This window comes from Alligator mississippiensis, chromosome 12, assembly GCF_030867095.1.
Source record: "Alligator mississippiensis isolate rAllMis1 chromosome 12, rAllMis1, whole genome shotgun sequence".
NCBI lineage: Eukaryota > Metazoa > Chordata > Crocodylia > Alligatoridae > Alligator > Alligator mississippiensis.
The window spans coordinates 18,427,352-18,444,760 of NC_081835.1; the positions used below are offsets into that span (position 1 = coordinate 18,427,352).

Consider the following 17,409-nt stretch of genomic DNA (forward strand, 5'->3'; position numbering starts at 1 on the left):
GGAGTCAGCCAGAGAGCAACAGCACAAGCCAAATGCCCCCCCCCTCCTCCCCAGCCTACAGCCAGTGCCTCTCTCCAATGGGTTCCCTGCTGCCCCTGCATGCTCAGTGGAGCCAGCGAGTGCCACACCAGCAGCAGTGGCTGGAGCCACTTGTCATGGGAAGATCGGAGGAAAATCTGCTGAGTTGGGCTCTTCTGTTCCCATCACCAGGGCTCATGGGGCTAAGCATGCAGTCAGGAAGTGCAGACAGTGCACCCTGAGCAGGTGAGGACTCCCCAGGGGGGAGAACAAGGAGGATGCAGATCTGAAGGGGAGAGCTGTGGGCCAGCAGAAAAGGGAAACATCAGGACTGTCAATGAGGGCTCAGGCCTGTGATAGCAGGGAGCAAGGAGCCAGAAGCAAGAGACACCAGCACAGCCCCAAGCTTTAGCAAAGAGCCAAAGAGAACTACCCACATAACTCATTTGCTTAATGCGGAAGGCACTCAGAGGCCACAGCAATGGGTCTAAGTATACACCTTGGACAGAGCCACAGCAGCTGGCTCAGAGCCCTGCTGCACCCTGGCTCCGGGTACTGGGCACGGGGAAGATGCATTACAGGCAGCCTGAGGAGAGCCAGGCAGGAGGAGTGCAGGGTGGGCCGGACGTGCCAGATAGTGTACTTACACGTTATGAAGGACACACCAGCCACAGTGGGGATCCCTGGAGCCCAGGCACAGCGCACAGCTCTTGTACTGCTCACAGCTCTCCACGGGCACCCGTGTCACCTGGAGGGAGACAGAGACAGGGGGATGATGACCTCGCCTGCCATCAAGAAGTTGCAGGACAGCCAGCTCTGACCCAGCCATCTCCCTGGGGAGTCCCACACTCAGGAGAGAGGGACAAAGAAAAGGGCACCCAGGCTTGGCCAGCAGAAGGCAGCACCTCACTTGGGGGGCAGATGGCAACAGTGTCTAGACAAAGAAGGGAAGGAAGGAACTGGGAAGGACACAAGGATCCCACAAGACAAACACCATGGTTGAGGAGGAAAATGAACTGGGACTCTCCCCACCTGGCGCTGGACCCTGCAGCATACTGGGTGAAGAGCCCTGCTCTTGGGTATGAAGTAGTTAACAGATATAAGACAAAAGCCCAGGGCCTAGGCTCTGGAGATCAGGAGGGGCAGGCAGAGGGCCCCTTCCTGTGCTTTCATCTCATCCTTTGCCCCAGGCTCAGGAAATCAAAGGGCCGGGCTAACAACTGAGAGCCCAGGCAGCACAGACCTGCTCGCTCATGCAGCTTGGGCAGCCCAGGCTCTCCCTGCCATGCCAGGACAGCCAGACACGCCCAGCTGTGATAAGCACCTGGGCACCAGGGCCCCACGTTTGCCAGCTGACTGCCCTGCCTCCCTGCCCCGCTCACAGCTTCCAGACACATGCCTCACTAACCCAGGGAAGGGAAGGCCTTGATGTGCTGCCACCGGAAGGTCTCCAAGAGCTCCCAGAGTAGCGGGGTCTGCTACACAGAGTCACCCCTGGGACAGGACCAAGCTGCCTCTTTCAGGACAGACAGCCTGGAAAACACTGTGGCAATAAGCCCCAGGGTAAGTATGGAGCTTGGCAAAGGAGCTCTGCCCCCCCTCCCACTGCTTGGCCCTGCCACTAGAACAGACACAGGTTGGCAGCATCCACACATACGGCAGGATTTTCAGTGCTGGGCACATTGATGTGTCTGGAGGAGCCCTGTTCACACACCCAGTCTTCATACAAAGCCCTTGTGCCCTCCCTCAGCACCAGGCAGGGAGCAGCAGGACCAGGGATATGTGCCTTTGTATATGCCTCATTACCTTGAGAGTCTTTCTGGGGTCAAATAAGGTAAAATCTGGTCTCCAGGAGCAGAAGCCCCCTGAGCCCACTACACTCGGGCTGTTCCAGCCCCATAAACAGCTCCCTGCTCAGCTCTGGAAAAGCTCACGCAGGCATGAACATAACTACCGATGCAGAGACACCAGGGCTGCATCTCAGGCATGGGGACACATGGGACCTGACTGCGGAGCCACAGGAAAACTCCCCCTCTGCCTTCCAGCTTTAAGGGAGCTGCGCACACCTTGCTCCTTCCCAAAGCACATGGCTCTGCTTTTCACTCTCTTCTTACAAGCAGCGCCTTGCCCCTAGCCTGGAACATCACGATTAGCCACTGTGACCACCCGTGATAGTGTTGGCAAAGGACATCAACTGCTAGACCCTGACCCTCAGCCCATGGGAAAGGGAGAGATGTTAAAAGGAACTGGATCAGGTCATATCTTCTGCCCACCCCAGGTTAACCCAATCATCCAAGATCTTGAGGTCACCTCCCAGGACAAAGGGTGTTCCAGAGTCCTGCCTTAGGGAGACCAGCAAAGTCTGAGCTCCCCAAGGGGACCGACAACAGGAAGAAAGCAAGAGCCCCATGAGGATTCCTCTTCCTCAATAGGTCCCCCATGTCTCTCAGCTCCCCTGGAGGCTCTACATGAGGGGAGGGCAGATATTCACTTAAAGCCAGGGAAATCTAGATGACGTCTAGATTGAACCTTGGGCGGATAAAGTATCTCATGAGTGACATAGAGAAAGCCAAGGTGCCAGCAACAAGGCAGCCCCTTCTCATGCCTGGGGACCACCCTGGAAAGGTCACAGGGCTACGTGCGTGCACAATGCTCCCCCCAGATGCACTCCCCTCACCCATGACATGCAGCTCCCTACACTCCCACACCAATCCCACCCCTCCTCCAGCTCTGTTGAGGTACCTCCAGCTTCTTCTGCTATTCTGGGCCTCAGCAACCTACACAGTGTGACAGGCAGCCTCAGCCTGACCTCCAGCTCCCGCCCCGGCTATTCTAGGTGTTGGCCCACCCAGCTGTCCATGCGCCTCAGCAAGGCAGCTCCCCAAACTGAGCCCGACAGATATTCCAGATCAGAGCTAGGGCACTGGCAGATGTGGTGAAGGGGGGCATCACTCCCCTGCTGCCCAACTGGCCTTATGTTCTGGAGCTCGTGCCAGCCTCTGCATTAGTTGGGTTCAAAAGAGAGAAGGAAAATAGGCTGCCCTTTGGCCAATCCCTGTCCTTGATGCCCACCAGACCCCAATACTTGCCAATACTTTAATATAACTGCAGAAGCAGGCCTGAAAGGGTTACACGCTCTTTATTAATTGCTCCTCTAGATTTGATTAAAATCCCCTCATTCCTCTGGCCCTCCGAGCTCTGTTACAACTGTTCGTTTAATTACTTTCCGCCAACACCCTGATAATGCCAGGCCGCGGTGGAAGAGCTCATTTTTATTAAGGAGAGGGCTGGGGTAGGGAGAGGTTTCACAAGATGGGAAAGCTTTTTGCTTGCCAGCCAGGAGACAAAAAGATTGAATGAAAAGCCACCAGAGCACCGTCTCTGTGTGCCATGCTTGTTGTGTTAGGCGCTGCACACATCCACAACTCGGTGATGCCTCAATAGGTATGACACACAGTGAAGGCCTACACAGAAGAAGCCTGGCAGATCTCAGCCCACTCCCCAGCAGAACCGATGCCCAAAAAAGAAAACCATCGCCACATGACTGGCCCCCAGGTTGGCACACACGGAAGCTATCCCATGGCTTGAAAGAGTCATAGGGGGAGAACCCACCTCCCCCAGTCTCTCCAAGTGGGAGCTGGGCACCATTGCCTGGGGTAGCAGGCAAGCAAAGCCTGCTCCCCCTAGCCAGGCTGGTCCTGTGTGGTACACAGCAGCCTCCAGCCTAGCTGCAACCCGCACCTGCTTGAGGTTGGCAGAAGAGTGCTCTCAAGGAGCTGTGTGAAGCTCGGAAGCTGAGGGAGCCCTAAGGGCTCTTTAATCCAGGACATGGTTTCACCAATTTGAAGTCGCCAGACTTAGCTTGGTCACATTCTGCACTGAGGGACAAGCAAGGCCATCCTGCACTGAGGCCCTGTGCCTCAGTTTCCCCATTGGTAGAAGGGGGTGACAATGTGCGAGGAAGGGAAGAGGATGCATTTGCTGGTGGCTGCAGAACCTAACATTTATTTCAGCCACAGAAAATAAGGTAGGCACACCCCATCCAGGCAGCGACACCCACCCAGCTGCTCTATGCTGCCAGGCCAGCAGGGAAAAGAGGCTCATCCAGATGCTGAGCACACAGACTCCGGAGCGTGTGATAGCTGCAAGGCTCAGATAAGGCTGGCCAATCAGAATCTTCTGGTTTGCATACTAATGAGAACACCTGTAGCACTCCAGTTTTTATTTGTCCCTTCCATTGCCCTGGGCCCAAAAGCAAACATCAACCAGGAGAGGAGGAGGAAGAGGGTGGGGGCTCCATCCCCCCAGCCACAGCACTTATCCCTTCCTCGGAAATGTCACGTGTCCTTCCCCAACCCTTCTACACCCAGACGGGGTGCTGGCTGGTGCTCAGCCTTCGTCTCCTGCTACTCTTGGTGATAGCAACAGCAAAAACAAAACAGAGCATCCCTCTCTATCCCCCCCTCCGCCCCCAGAGTTCACTGAGCAAGCCCCTCTCCTTGCCATGGCACCCCACTCTCTCTCACTCCTGCCCTCAGCTCTGCAACCAGGTGACAGCAGGGAGGCAGCCAGGAGCAGCTACATTTCAGTGACATTTCCCTCCCAGAACTTCCCCAGCCTCTAGGCAACTTCTCCACAATACCTGTCCTCCCTCCTCCAATACTGTCTTCCCTCCAATCTCTCTCCCTAGACCTCCTGGGGAGCAGCACACTTCCTGTTGCCCCTTTAACTGGAGTCTACAAACTTTCAGTCTGAAAGGTACCATCTCATGGACGCTCCTGCATAACCCAGCAACTCTGCCCAAGTGACACCTGCACCAGCCCCTTCCAGTCACCTCATGCCTAGACACAGCTGAATGGCACTGGGGCAGCAGGGCCTCAGGAAAGGGGGAGCTATCTGAGGACAGCCTGCAGACCCAGGCATGTAGCCTTCCCTCTCCAGCCCTCAGTAACAGGGAGGCCCCAGCACGTAACTGGCTCTGTAGTACCAGAAACAGCACCATCCTCTGGCTTCTTCAAATGTTTCCACAGGAGGCAGCAGCTTGGATCTTGCCCCAATTCCATCAGCCCTTCCTAGCTCCCAGCTGTTACTGGCCCAGGCACAACCCCTGTCCATCACAGGCAGGACAGCCTGGCCCCGGGAACCCCTGGCTAGCTCCAGCTCAGCATGAGGCCAACAGGAGTGGCTGCTCCATGATGGATGAGTTACAAAGCATTTAAAATCCCACTGACATGCTGGAAAAGAGGGCAAATAGAGGAGGTAGCAAGGGGCTTGGTGCAGAGAGATTCTCCATGGAGCCACTTCCCCGACCCTTGGAGGTACCAGCGCTGGTGGACTTGACTCTGCTGAATTTCAAAGCTTCTTTGCACCAAGCCCTGCAGTGCCACCTGGAAAGCCTGAGGTTTTCTCCAAGCCTCTGGTGGCCTATAAACTAGAAACAGGAACTGGAAAGAGGAGGAGGAGGGAACGGCCTGCTCCATCCCCCGGGGTTGTCTAGACAAGCCAAAGGCCCTAGTCCAGCATCCCCCACCTGGGAGACTGGCCAAGCTGCCTCCTCTAGTCCAAGTACAACTGTGGTTCCACCCTCGCAGGCTCCAACCTGGAGGGAGACTCGAAGATGGAGACACACCCGCAGTTGCACAGCCCAGACGCAGGGCCCTGACACCGCCAGCCAAAAGGTCCATTCCATGGGGCCAGGAGTGGCAAGGGCCTACTGCATCCTGGTTTCCCCCACACCTCTGCTCCAGGCTCCAGCCCCACTCTGAGGACAGCTGCAGCCACGGTTAACGGCACTGTGAGGGGAACAGAGCTCCCAGGAAGCGAAAGCATGGGAACACCAGACAGCATAGACGGGGAAAGCTCCTCTTCGCACAGTGCGAAGCCAAGGCTCTGGCCTCAGCATAACAAGTCCCATGCAGCTAGCAGCTTGGGGACCTTTGGTGGGAAGAAGTGAGCAGGCTGAGTCCCCTTTTGTAGCTCTGAAACTGCTTCAAGCCCAGCAGAGCCAGAGTTGACGGGCTGTGATGGGAAACCCAGCAGCTCAGAAGCCTGCCCATGGCTCCCAAACGGTTAAGTGCACTGCGGGACTCGTCCTCACTCTCTGCCAAAGCAAGACCACCGGAGGCCATCCTGCTATCTACCTCTCACACACCCTACTTGAAACAGCGTGTGCTGCATCCAGCCTGCCTAGCAACTGCAGCCAGACGCCACTACGCTCTCCTCACCCCCAGGGCCAGCAGGTTAAAAAAAATGTCCAGGACAGATAACGAGAAGCCCTTCAGAGCCAGTGACTTCAGACAGCGCTTGTCCATGTACCTGGTGAGGCAGGTGGATGCACATGTGGGAATGGAGCTCGCTTGCGAGAGCTTGCAGGGGACTGGTGCCTTTCTCACTGCATCTGCCCACCCCCTTACCCCACCCCTCCATCCAACATTATCAGGACAGCGTGTGACCCTTCAAGGGGCGGGCAGGCCTGGACCCCTAAGGAAAAGACGTGGAAGGGGGAGTCCAGCAGCTGCCAACAATCACTACTACCTGGGGCAAGGGACTAAAGCCAGGACAGGATTGCCTGTGCCATGGGGCTGAGCACCCTGCAGGACAGCCCCTGTACCAGCCAGCCCCCTCCAGGCTCTGCTCTCAGCCTGCACTGCTGTCCCAGCCAAAGCAAAGGGGGCCCAAGGCAGGCATCTCTGGGTGCGAGGCAGTCCCGCTGGGCTGCAGGAACCCAGTGATCTCAGCATCTTGGCTATCCTTCACGAGCATTAGGCGCCAGCACACCACTGCCCTTCTGACAGGGTTGAGCCCTGTAGGGGATGCCTGTTCCCAAGGCTGGGGGGAGATGGAAAAGGGCAGAAGGGGACAGTGAAACATCCAACAAGTCACTGTCCTGCGAAGGAGAAAGCAGACACTGCAGTGATGGGTGACAAGGCAAAGACAGCAGCAGAGGGAGCCTGCAGCAAACCAGGGAAAAGGTGACAGGGACGTGCAGCAAGGCAGCTGCCAGGGGACAACCCCACACAGAACAGGGCTGCCCCCTCCCGACCCCCCGAGCAATGTGCTGAGACTCCAATGATCCTTTGAAACAGAGACCTCTACGCCAGTGTGGCAGCAGCTGTCCCAGTACCCCTAAGCACAGTGCGTCTGCCCTGCCAGAGGGTCTCCCAGTCTCCAGGGGCACTCCAGCCCTACCTATTTTTTAAGCTGTTGAAAGAAGGACCAAACTGACTGTGCCACAGGTTCACGGCCACTGAGCCCAGAACTGACAGACAGACCCATGCTTTCTACACTAGCCAGCCTCAGGCAACTTCTTTTTGCAGAGTAGGGGGCTGCCAAGAGGTGATATCAGCACCTCCCAGGGGAAGTGCAAAAGTGAGGAGAGCACACTACCCCCTGAAGGAGCCAGGCCCACATGTGTGCGCAGGCATGTGCCTCGTGAAGACGTGCCGGTGATCTTGGGCTCTCATGACCACGTGCAGCACTGCCGAGTTCTCATATCAAACCACGGCAATGGCCCAATTGTCCTGCAAGACAAGAAGGTGGAAGGAGCCCTTCTCTGATCAGCTCCTGCCTCTGCTTCCTCCAGGATAGTCTACGAGTCCAGAGGAAGTGACCAGAGCCAACAGCCAAAGTCTCACAGGGAAGAGGAAGGGAGTTGGGCACCCAAGGTCCACTGCACTTTAAGGAGCCAGCACCTCAATCTCACAGGCTCCCTGGGAACACCTTCCAAAGTACCTGAAGATGGTACTGTCAACCAGCAAAACCGTGCTGGCCTCCAGCCCTGAGGAGAGGCAAAAGAACAATGACAAAGCTCTGGAAAAGGGGCTGCAGCAGCAAGGCTGCTTTCACTCAGGCATGCAGTGGTAGGCACATGCTGGGGTCTCCTGCTGTGTACAATCAAGGTGAGATGGCTGCCACCCCTTCACACAAGCAGCTCCCCTCATCTGCCAGCATCATCCCAGTCTTGCCAGCAACACCGTGTTCATACCCCCCCCCCACCTCTCCCCTAAACACCACCTCCCCACCTAGGCAGTTACCTGTTTTTCAGTCATGGCGTAGATGTGCTGGCGGTCGGGGCTGAGCACCAGGTCACGCAGGATGGAGCTGCCTTCATGGGCCACAACATTCTCGTACTGCAATGCTGGGTGCCCACCGGTGCTGGATAAGTCCACCAGGATCTGCAGAAAGAGGGGAGTGGGTTAGTACTCTGTTGTGGCCCAGCCATGCTGCAGTCCTGCCAGGAGCTGGAGGCACAGGGGCAATGCACCACTGCAGAGAGAGCTTCCCGAGGACAAGGGCTGAGAGGCTTCACACATACACCCAGACTCTGCCCTGAAGCCCATATCGCCTCCCTGCTTCACCCTGCACAGCCCTTGTCTCCTCTGACAGGGCTCCACCCTGCACAGCTTCCAGAAAGAGTTAGGGGAGAAAACAGACAAGTCCCACCCAGCCCACTACCCCTTCCTCCCAGGGCTAGGTTGTGGCTTAATCTCCAAGGGCTTCATCCCACACAGGCTGGGACAAAGTACCCCCAGAGAAAAGGGAATGTCCCCTCTGGGACAGCAAGTGGCTGCACCTCCATCTGCTCAACCCTTTGGTTACCTTCACCCCCACAGACCCCCTCCAGCATCTGCCCCTTCAGATCTGTGCACACAGAAACCACGTCCCTGCTCACCAGTGTGTCCCCAGGCCACTCCTCTCCCCCATCACCAGAGCCCTGCAGCCACCCAGGTATTCTGCTCTTCCCAAAGTCCCCTCCAGTTTGCCTTTGGCAAATGAGGAGTCCAGTACTTGATGCAACAAACCACGCTTTGACCCACATGAGCCACAAAAGAGCTTGTGCACCCTTCCCCTTTAGCATGGCGCAACTGGACCACAGCTGCCCAACAGACTGGACCTACCAGATGGGGCTCTCACCACCCTGCCTCAGTCTTCCTTGAGATCCAAGGCACAGGGCATTGCTCAGAGCCAGGCCTGGGGAAGTCTTTATAAGAGACTTAGAAGTGAGGGGCAGCAGAGGGGCAGAAAGCACCTCGCAGAGCAGTGTCAGGGACAAGGCAAACACAGTAATCCCTTTACACCCACAATCACATTACAGCTCTTCCTAAGCACATTGGTGTCACACTGAACAGGCGGTAACCACACTAGGAGGCTTTACAGGGACAGAGCCACCGTGAGGTGGGGACTCGGCTCAGCACAGCTCATTCCCAGAGTCCATTGCCACCCTGTGCTAATGACAGTCGCCTCCAGCTCCCAGCAATGTGAATCCTTGCCCTGTGCCTCAGTTTCTCCATTGCTCCTCAGGCAGCCTCTGGAGCAGGGGTGCCCAAACCAGGTCGTGAATCCAAACAACATGGAGTTACAAGCCCCTAATTCCTCTGAGCCTGCAATTATACCAAGTGTCCCTAGTAATGGGAGGCAGATCATTACCATGCCTCTGCTGCTCTAAAGTAACTGCCCTCTCAGACACCCCGAGGTGAGAGCTAAACTGAAACAGCTTACACCTAAGTGGAAAAGGCTAAATTGCCCTGGTTTAACTTCTGGTAATTACAGGCACAAGGGCAGGTAGCACAATAAAGCTTCAGCACAATAAAGACATGTGCGGGTAGGTGGTAACAGGGTGTTTGGGGCTGTCAGTGGGGTCCTGACAGGGAAGTTTGGAAGCTACTGCTTAACAGACAGAAAAAGATGGCTATGAACTGGGCCCGGAGACCTGGGGCACAAGGGCTCTCCATCACAAGCCCACCACAGCCGCTGGCCCCTGACTCTGAAGCTCACTCGGGCTCAGGCATGTGCCTCAAAGAAAAGGAAGGGCCATTTTGAATAGTGTCAGCGCCCAAAAAAGTGGCTGTTGATTAAAGTCAGGCCCAGTGAGGCCCATTCGGAATAAACTTCTAATTTCCAACCCAACGATAAAGCCCTCCAGGGTCTGAATTTCCACAAAAAACATGCAAGGCTCTAAATCGGATATGAACTGGCCACAGGTGCTGCGGTTACTTGATGCACAAATGGTGCATTAGGAGTTCTGCAAAATGCGACTGTGGCAATCCTGATCAAACTATGGACCATATAATAACACTCTGCCCTTTATACAAATTTGATAGTGACATCGCAGAGATGCCTTTTCCTCGAGAGCATTAGACTGGTTAACTACCCTTAAACTGGTCTTATAATTGTTGCTCCAAGTCAATCATATGCAAGAAGACGGCCCAGTGATGGGCAAAGCACACACAGCTCACCCCACTGGTGACTGCAATTACACAAGCGTGCTCCAAGCACCATGGGCTGCTCCAAGCAATGAGAGGGAGGCAGGAGCTCTCAGCACAAGGAGTGCTGGATCCCAGCAGGACCCATGCCCCACTGGAAGAGCCAAGTGATTCTCTCCCTGTCCCCACAAGCAGCACCCCAAAGCCCCTGCAGCAAGCACCCACCTTTCCCTCCTCCACTCCCCCAGGCTCTCCAGAGGGCAAGCTACCCACTCCCCACCCCAGTATCCTGCCAAGTTCCCCTCCCGCCCACCTCCCCGTACCCCCACAGACAGCTTTGCAGCTTGGTTTCCCTGCTGCAATAAATAGACTCCGGCATTTGCATAGTTCCCAATCAGGCGGAGGATACGGGGCTGGGAAGGCAGGATCCCGGTGTGCGACTGATTAGCATGGAAATGTATGCGGCTCACAAACAAACCGGGGCCCGTTTAATTAGAGCGGCGCCTTTGATTCACTGCCAGCCTCCCGCGCACACCAGCCCCGGATTATTTTTAGTCAGTTTTACAAAACAAATGTATTTAATTAAGAAAGAGACCCCTGAGCTACTAGAGAGCGTGGGGCCTCTGCCTCAGCAAGGAGACAGGCTGCAGGGGCTGGGGGGCACAACTCTTAGAAGCCGAGAGCAGCGCTGACAACTGCCCAGGCAGGACGGTTGATCTCCCCTGCAAGCACTGCCTTGTACTCCCCTCCCTGGTCCTATTGCTCCCTGCCTAGACCTCTACATCTCCTGCAACTGCTAACAGGGGTCACTCTCCCCTCCCCAAGAGAGGGGGCAGAAGACACCCCTCCTGATGTTACTACATGGCCTGATGCTCGTGTAGAACAACTTTGCCCCTTTCCAGGAGCCCCTCTGCTTGGATGCAGGACCCCACGTTCAATCCTCCCTCTGCAGCAAACCCTAAAAAAGAGCCCCAGCTTCTGCACTCATGCACAGCCTCACAGAGGATGTAGAGAATCCACACTGCTGAGTTTAGCTCCTACCCCCAGCACTGCCCTGCCATGGTCCTCTCCAACTTACAACCCAAACCTAGGGTCTACTGCAGGCCGTGTCAGCGAGCCCCCTGGGGTAGGGGGCTCTAATGAGGTGCTTTAAAGGGGCAAGCATGGTTTCCTCCCAATGCGGGGGGCTCCCCTATCCTGACCTGATAGGAGCATGACCCATACTGTCCACGTCCATATGGTTCTGCACTTGTACAGCACCTGGCACTGAGGCTGGCGGCTCACTTGCAGGGCTCCTAGTTCCTGCTGCAGCGATAGCAACCAACGGGGGCTCATCCTCAGCAACTCCACCGAGCACATCCTGCTCGTTACGCACGCGGCTCTCAGCAGGTTGGCAGCCCTGACGGGCAGGCTGGAGTGGACTGTGCAGCACGCGCGCCCACATACAGAGCATCGGAGCCACGGGCACTCCACAGAGGAGTCTCTGCTCTCTCCTGCAGGGAGACCAGGGCTCCCGCCCGCGCCATGCCCGCACCATGGCAACGTGACAAACGCACCTCTCCAAGCCTTTTACGGGCCAGAGTTGCGGCACAGAAGAATCAATATAGTTTTACCCTGGTTTTAAAATAGATCTATGGGCTGATGTCGCTCTGGCAGTAATTTTTAACTAGCGGGGTAATTTCCCCATTACATTATTGCACTGCGCAGTGCTGGGAAATAGAAAGAGACATATTAAAAAAATAACAGACGTTAAGCACTTCCAGTTAATTTGAGGCTCCAGGAAAAGCCTAAAAAATAATTGCTCCAGTCAATGAGGGATGGAGCCGAGCCCCTAACGACTCAGGGGACATGAGGAGGGAGCGGTGTGCAGAGGGACACGTGCACGCATACACACACGGCTCCGGGCATCAATTCTGCAGAGGAAGAAGCTGCTGCAGGGAATGAACTGTCTGAGCCCAAAGCAGCTTTGGGTTCGGGGAAGTGGGAAACACTAAACTGTTTCTGGAGTGGCCCAAATGCTACAAGGTGATGGAGCAGAGGGCTTTTAAAGGCACAGAAGTTTCACTTAAAAGTCCTCCATGGGTCACTTAAAGAAGTTTGGGAAAGGCACCAGTCCAGAAGCTGGGAGATATTTCCATGGCACACTTGACCATCCCTATACTCAGAGACAAAGCTCTTCCATGATGCAACCTCATGCTCCCCAGGCCTTCACTGACCCTCCAAACCTCCATGTCCACTTGGGTTTCATTTCCTTCCCAGGCCCTTCCCTTTCATTCTGAATTCAGAAAAGAGATGGGGAAGGAGGAACACAGGGCCTGGAGAAATCTCCTTGCAAGACAGAGTTGGAGCCTCAGACCTTGGGGCGTTAAACACTAGACTAGAGGACAGATTGGAGGAACCGCTCTGCCGTGGGTCATGCGGATGAAATGGGGCTTCCTGGACCGTGATAGGGTGGTCTCCTCCAGCCCCACTGCTTGTGGGGGGGAGCTCTGTGCATTGCTCTGATGCATCAAATGCAGAACATACACGGAAAGGTGCCAGCTCCATACACGGAGCTGTGCCACCAACAGCTCAGAGAACCTAGTTCCATCCAGGTCCCTCCAGCTCCCCTCCCCAACAATGGGGTATTTGAGGAAGGGGGGAGAGAGGATGCAGGTTAATCAGAAAAACCCCCTTACAAAAGCGGCTTCTTCCTGCCCACCCCTCTCCCTTTCCACTCATGGGAATAGACATTTACCAAAAAAAAATCTATTAACCTTTCTGCTCATCCTGATGCTGATAATTACCTAATACTAATAATTACTCACGCTAATTTCTCATTCAGAATTCCTGCCCTCATTCTGCCTGTCTCGTGTGAGTGGAGCTGAGCTGAGCCCACAGCCGGGAGACACGGGGCTGCTTCAAGCAGCCACATGAATACATGGCATCAAAGGCAGGAGAGGCAAAGGGGAGGCTGGGAGGATACCTTTGGGGTGAGGATAAGACTTCAGGCCTCTGAGAGGCCTTCCAAATTTGGAGAAGCAGGCCCATGCTCTCACTCCACCCAGCTTTCGAGAGTAATCCCAAGGGTGAAGGGAGCAGAGTCATCCAGAAAACCTCTTATTCACAGGCTGTTGCTTGCCTGGTGCTTCACCCAGCAGGCCAGTCATCTCATCAGGAATGATGCCATCGCAAACACAATCTTCGGAGCAGCTCACTGGAAAGGAGCAGAACCAGCACCCAGCACAAAGTCTGCAAGCAGTCAGGAGACTTGAGGAAAGCCAGGCTGATTTACCCTGCCAAGTGAAAATCTCTAAGCTAGTGATTCTCAACCAGGGTGTGGGGGTACCCTGGGGTGTTGCCAGGTCTTTTGAAGGGTACTGGGAAGTATGAGGAGATAAGGGAGGTGTCAGGAGATGAGCAGATCAACTAAGTGCATAAGTGCAGGCTCAGGCTTGTGCGTGCCTGGATGACCCTCCATCCCTACTCTGCATGGAAGGAAGCACTGTAATCTATATGCTCATGTTTGAAATGGGTGCCATTCTGTTCACAGTGGTTATGGAGGGGCTCCTCAAGTCCAGTGAGGGGCTCCTCAAGTCCAAAAGGGTTGGGAACCAGTGCTCTAAGCTAAATACAGAGGATTTAAGTGGTGCCTGAGTGAACTAACGCCAGCCAGGAGTCGCATTGACCAGTGTCCCCCAACTGACATCAGGGTGATCCCAAGGCTTGCCATGCTCCAGGTCCCCCAGCTCATGGGGTGCACGTCAGATGTCCCATCCCTTAGATCTAAGCAGATCCCTCACCCTCCCCTTCCCTCTGCCAGCACAGCCCTGGAATATGCCCAGAGCTCTCCCTTTGCCTTTCCAGCTCCATCCTCCCATGCAGCTGGACTCCTAGGCAAGTCAGGAGTGTCTGCAGTAAGGGGGCTGGTCCCCTGGTCTATTCCAGCATCAATGCACACATACCTTTAACATAACTGCTTCCCTGCTGGGCACTGCAATATCTCATAGGGATCGGACCATGCTTCCAGCTGCTACCACAGCCGCTGTGCTTCCGTCTCAAGAGGGCAGAGCCTCAATGCGCGAGACTTGCCACTACAAGTTACTTAAGGGATCAACTTGAAAAGCCCTGAGGTCTCTGAAACTGATGTGCAAAAGGATCTGCACAACTCACTGGATGATTAGGACCGATATGTGTGCAAGTACATCAGCAGGTTTTTCTTTTGTAGTTACAGGGACTGCACTTTTGCAGATGAAAGCTCGCAAGGCCCCACTCAGACACTGGAGCACCCAGGGAAACACGTGCTCAGAACAGGGGTGTTTCAAAGACTGACCCGAGGTGAACTCTAGCTGTACAAGGAGCTCTGTGGAAAGAGCTGGGTCAGGTCTGCAATGGTGTGGCATGGCAGGGAGACATGGCTGTGGCAATGAAAGAGCACTGGACATAAACTCAAGATGGGAGTGCCCTCTCTGCCCCCCACCCTGGGAAGTCCTGCTCCCTTAAGACATGCAAATGCTCCAAACTGCCCCATCCCTCAACTCCAGGGGTGTCCTTCCTCCCCCATCTCTGGGAGATGTGTCAGACAGATACAAACCCAACACAGGGATGGGCTAATACTTCTCAAAAGCAAAGGAGCAAAGAGAGGTGCAGTCTCTCAGGGAGTGTTAAATCAACTTCAGGTAACTCACTGCCAGCAAAGATCAGGGTCCAGTGCTGTGGCTGGAGATCTGGAAGAACTGTTATACCATCTGCAGCAAGAGTTACTCAGAGGAGCCAGATCTCCTGTTCTTTGGTGTATGCCCAACGCTTAGAAAGGTGAGGCTCTCGTTCTCTTCAACAGTCACACAGATGGCAACTGCAACTGCATTGGACACTTCCTCCAGTCTCTCCAATGGCAGCCACTGCTAGAGCTGGGATGCCAAACTAGACAGAGCAGTGAGGCAATACTTTGGCAGAAGGATGCAACTCAATCCACTGGACTTTGGACCCAGGCTCTAGCACTTGCTCCATTCCTTACTGGATCTGTGGCTGCAGGTCATTTTCCTGCTCCAGGCTATGGGATGGGACAGAACAGAGCACGGATGATGGCTGCCCTAGCCCCAATTTGGCCAGGGAAGAAAGTTCTCCAAACTGCTGGTACCTGGACACTAGCTCCAGGACCAGTAGGTGCTGGAGACAAGTCAATCCAAATCTGCCGGCAAGGCAGTAGAGTCCAGCTTGCAGCCCACCTTGCAGCCTTGCTGCTTGTACCTGAGGTTAAGACAGCTCCCAGCCCTTCCCACCTGCCCCACACAGTCCAACTGCAGCCTCACTTGGAGTTTGCATCAGCTCCACTTGAAGGCGAAATCCCTAATGATGGCTATGAATCAACCAGTTGGTTTTATCATCATAATTGACTTGTCTGCAGCTGTTTGCAGCATGTCCAATCCCAATAAAAGCATGAGTTATGGGGAAGGAAGGGCTGCCAGTGGCATCTCCAGAAAGGCACTGTCACCCATCCAATCTCACACGGGGACCCTGGTAGCAGAGAGAGGAATGGGATGGGGGCATGGCCACAGCGCGCACTCAGCCACTTCCTCACCTCTGCACTCCCAAGGAAGGTCCTTGCATGGAGAAACAGACACTGAATCACCTTAGGGTGCAGATGGGCTGCATTGTGATGCAATGACTTGAGCCAAGGGTGGGCTAAATACCGTCCATGGGCTGAATTCAGCCTGCCAAGGGATTTTATCCAGCCCACAGTGGGTCCCTCAGTTCTACCTGGCTGAGGTGCATGGGGCCAACCTGGGCTGTGGCTCGTGTGGCTGATCCCAGTGCCTCCAGGCACACCACAGGGCAGGGAAAGCATGGTGCAGTGGCCTGACTTGGCTTCCTCGCAGCCCCTGAAGCAGCAGCTCACTCTGCCCAGCTGCCACTGCCAATCTGCCCACACCCAGCACAGGACAGAGCAGACAGGTGGATCTCCATAAAGACTGGCCTGGAACCCATATGCTTAAGGCATGCTCAGCCAGGCAGATGGGATGCAGCCGCCAAACGGCAGGTAGCAGCATCCAGGAGTGGGACAGGTGGGCAGGACTGGGCCAGCATTGTGGGGCGGTGACGATGTGAAGCCAGGGCCCAGGGCAGAGCTGCAATCCATTTCTCACAGGTCCCTGCAATGGGCACCGGTTCCACAGGCAGAGGCGTGTGGGCAGCAGATCACAGCTGTGCCCCGGGCCCTGGCCCTGTGCCATCACCACCTTGCAATCTCAGCCCAGTTCCAATCCTGCCCTCCCATCCCGCTCCCGGATGCTTCTCCCCACCCACCTGCAACCCCATCCCATCTACCCAGTACGGACACAGGGCCATCAATCATGAATTGCACAAGCAGCTTTCAGAAACTCCCAAGGATTCAGACCCCCACACAGCTGGGTCTGAAGTTTTTCAGTGAGACCCAGGGGAACACTGGCCAAGCTGCCAACCATCCCCATTTTTGCAGGCAACCCCCTCCATCCATGTGGGACCACTGTCAGTATTCTCACATTACTTCAGTTCATCCCAAAATGAGCCTGGGCCATGGCAAGTTGACGTTGAATTGCAACAGGATGACTGCACCCGTGGCAGAAGCACTATGCATTTTGAGATCTACTCCTTAATGACATGACCACCTGTTTGTCTTATGAGACCCCCAGCCTCATTCAGTGCCCAGGGTAGAGAAGGTTGCAGGAGGGAAGAGGAAGGTGCTGGGCTGGGCTCAGTTTCAGCTCTGCTCCAAAGGTGTTTTGCAACATTGGACACGGTTATCACAGTGCACATGCACAAGGGGCTGAGTTATGGTTATACAGACAGCCTTACCACTGGTATTTTCTTTCTTTCTAGTGTTGGATTTGCATCCTTTGCTATTTTTTAACACAGGTTCTTTCTTTTCCTATTCCCTGCACAGTTATGCACATTACTGGAGTCCCCAAAGGCATGAATTGGGAGTTAGCTCTCACTACATCAGGCCCTGTACACAGACTCAGGTGAACAACCTCTGTCATGAGGAATTCCCACGTAAATGAAGGCAAGCTGCAACAGGCAGGCACGTCAAACACTTGGAGGGCAGTGGGACAGAGCAGCAATAAGAATGTGCTGAACATGCATTAGCAGAGGGCATGACTCAGAGGGTATAATTCTGTTAAAAGGTTCCTGCCTGATGATATCTAAATAATATCTGCAGCCTCTGCTCCCC

At 55.0% G+C, this 17,409-nt stretch overlaps 1 protein-coding gene across 3 annotated transcripts in view; it reads right to left on the bottom strand.

Annotated features, from left to right (window-relative positions):
• Window positions 1-17,409, bottom strand: part of PLXNA1 (plexin A1) — a 239,455-nt gene that overhangs the window by 126,218 nt on the left and 95,828 nt on the right. For all 3 annotated transcript variants that reach the window (XM_059715601.1, XM_014605745.3, XM_059715602.1), the window contains exons 4-5: window positions 8,052-8,192; window positions 666-766 (exon numbers count right to left, since the gene is read on the bottom strand). In XM_059715601.1, coding sequence (XP_059571584.1) covers window positions 666-766; window positions 8,052-8,192 — 242 coding nt within the window. The remainder of the gene's footprint in view (window positions 1-665; window positions 767-8,051; window positions 8,193-17,409) is intronic.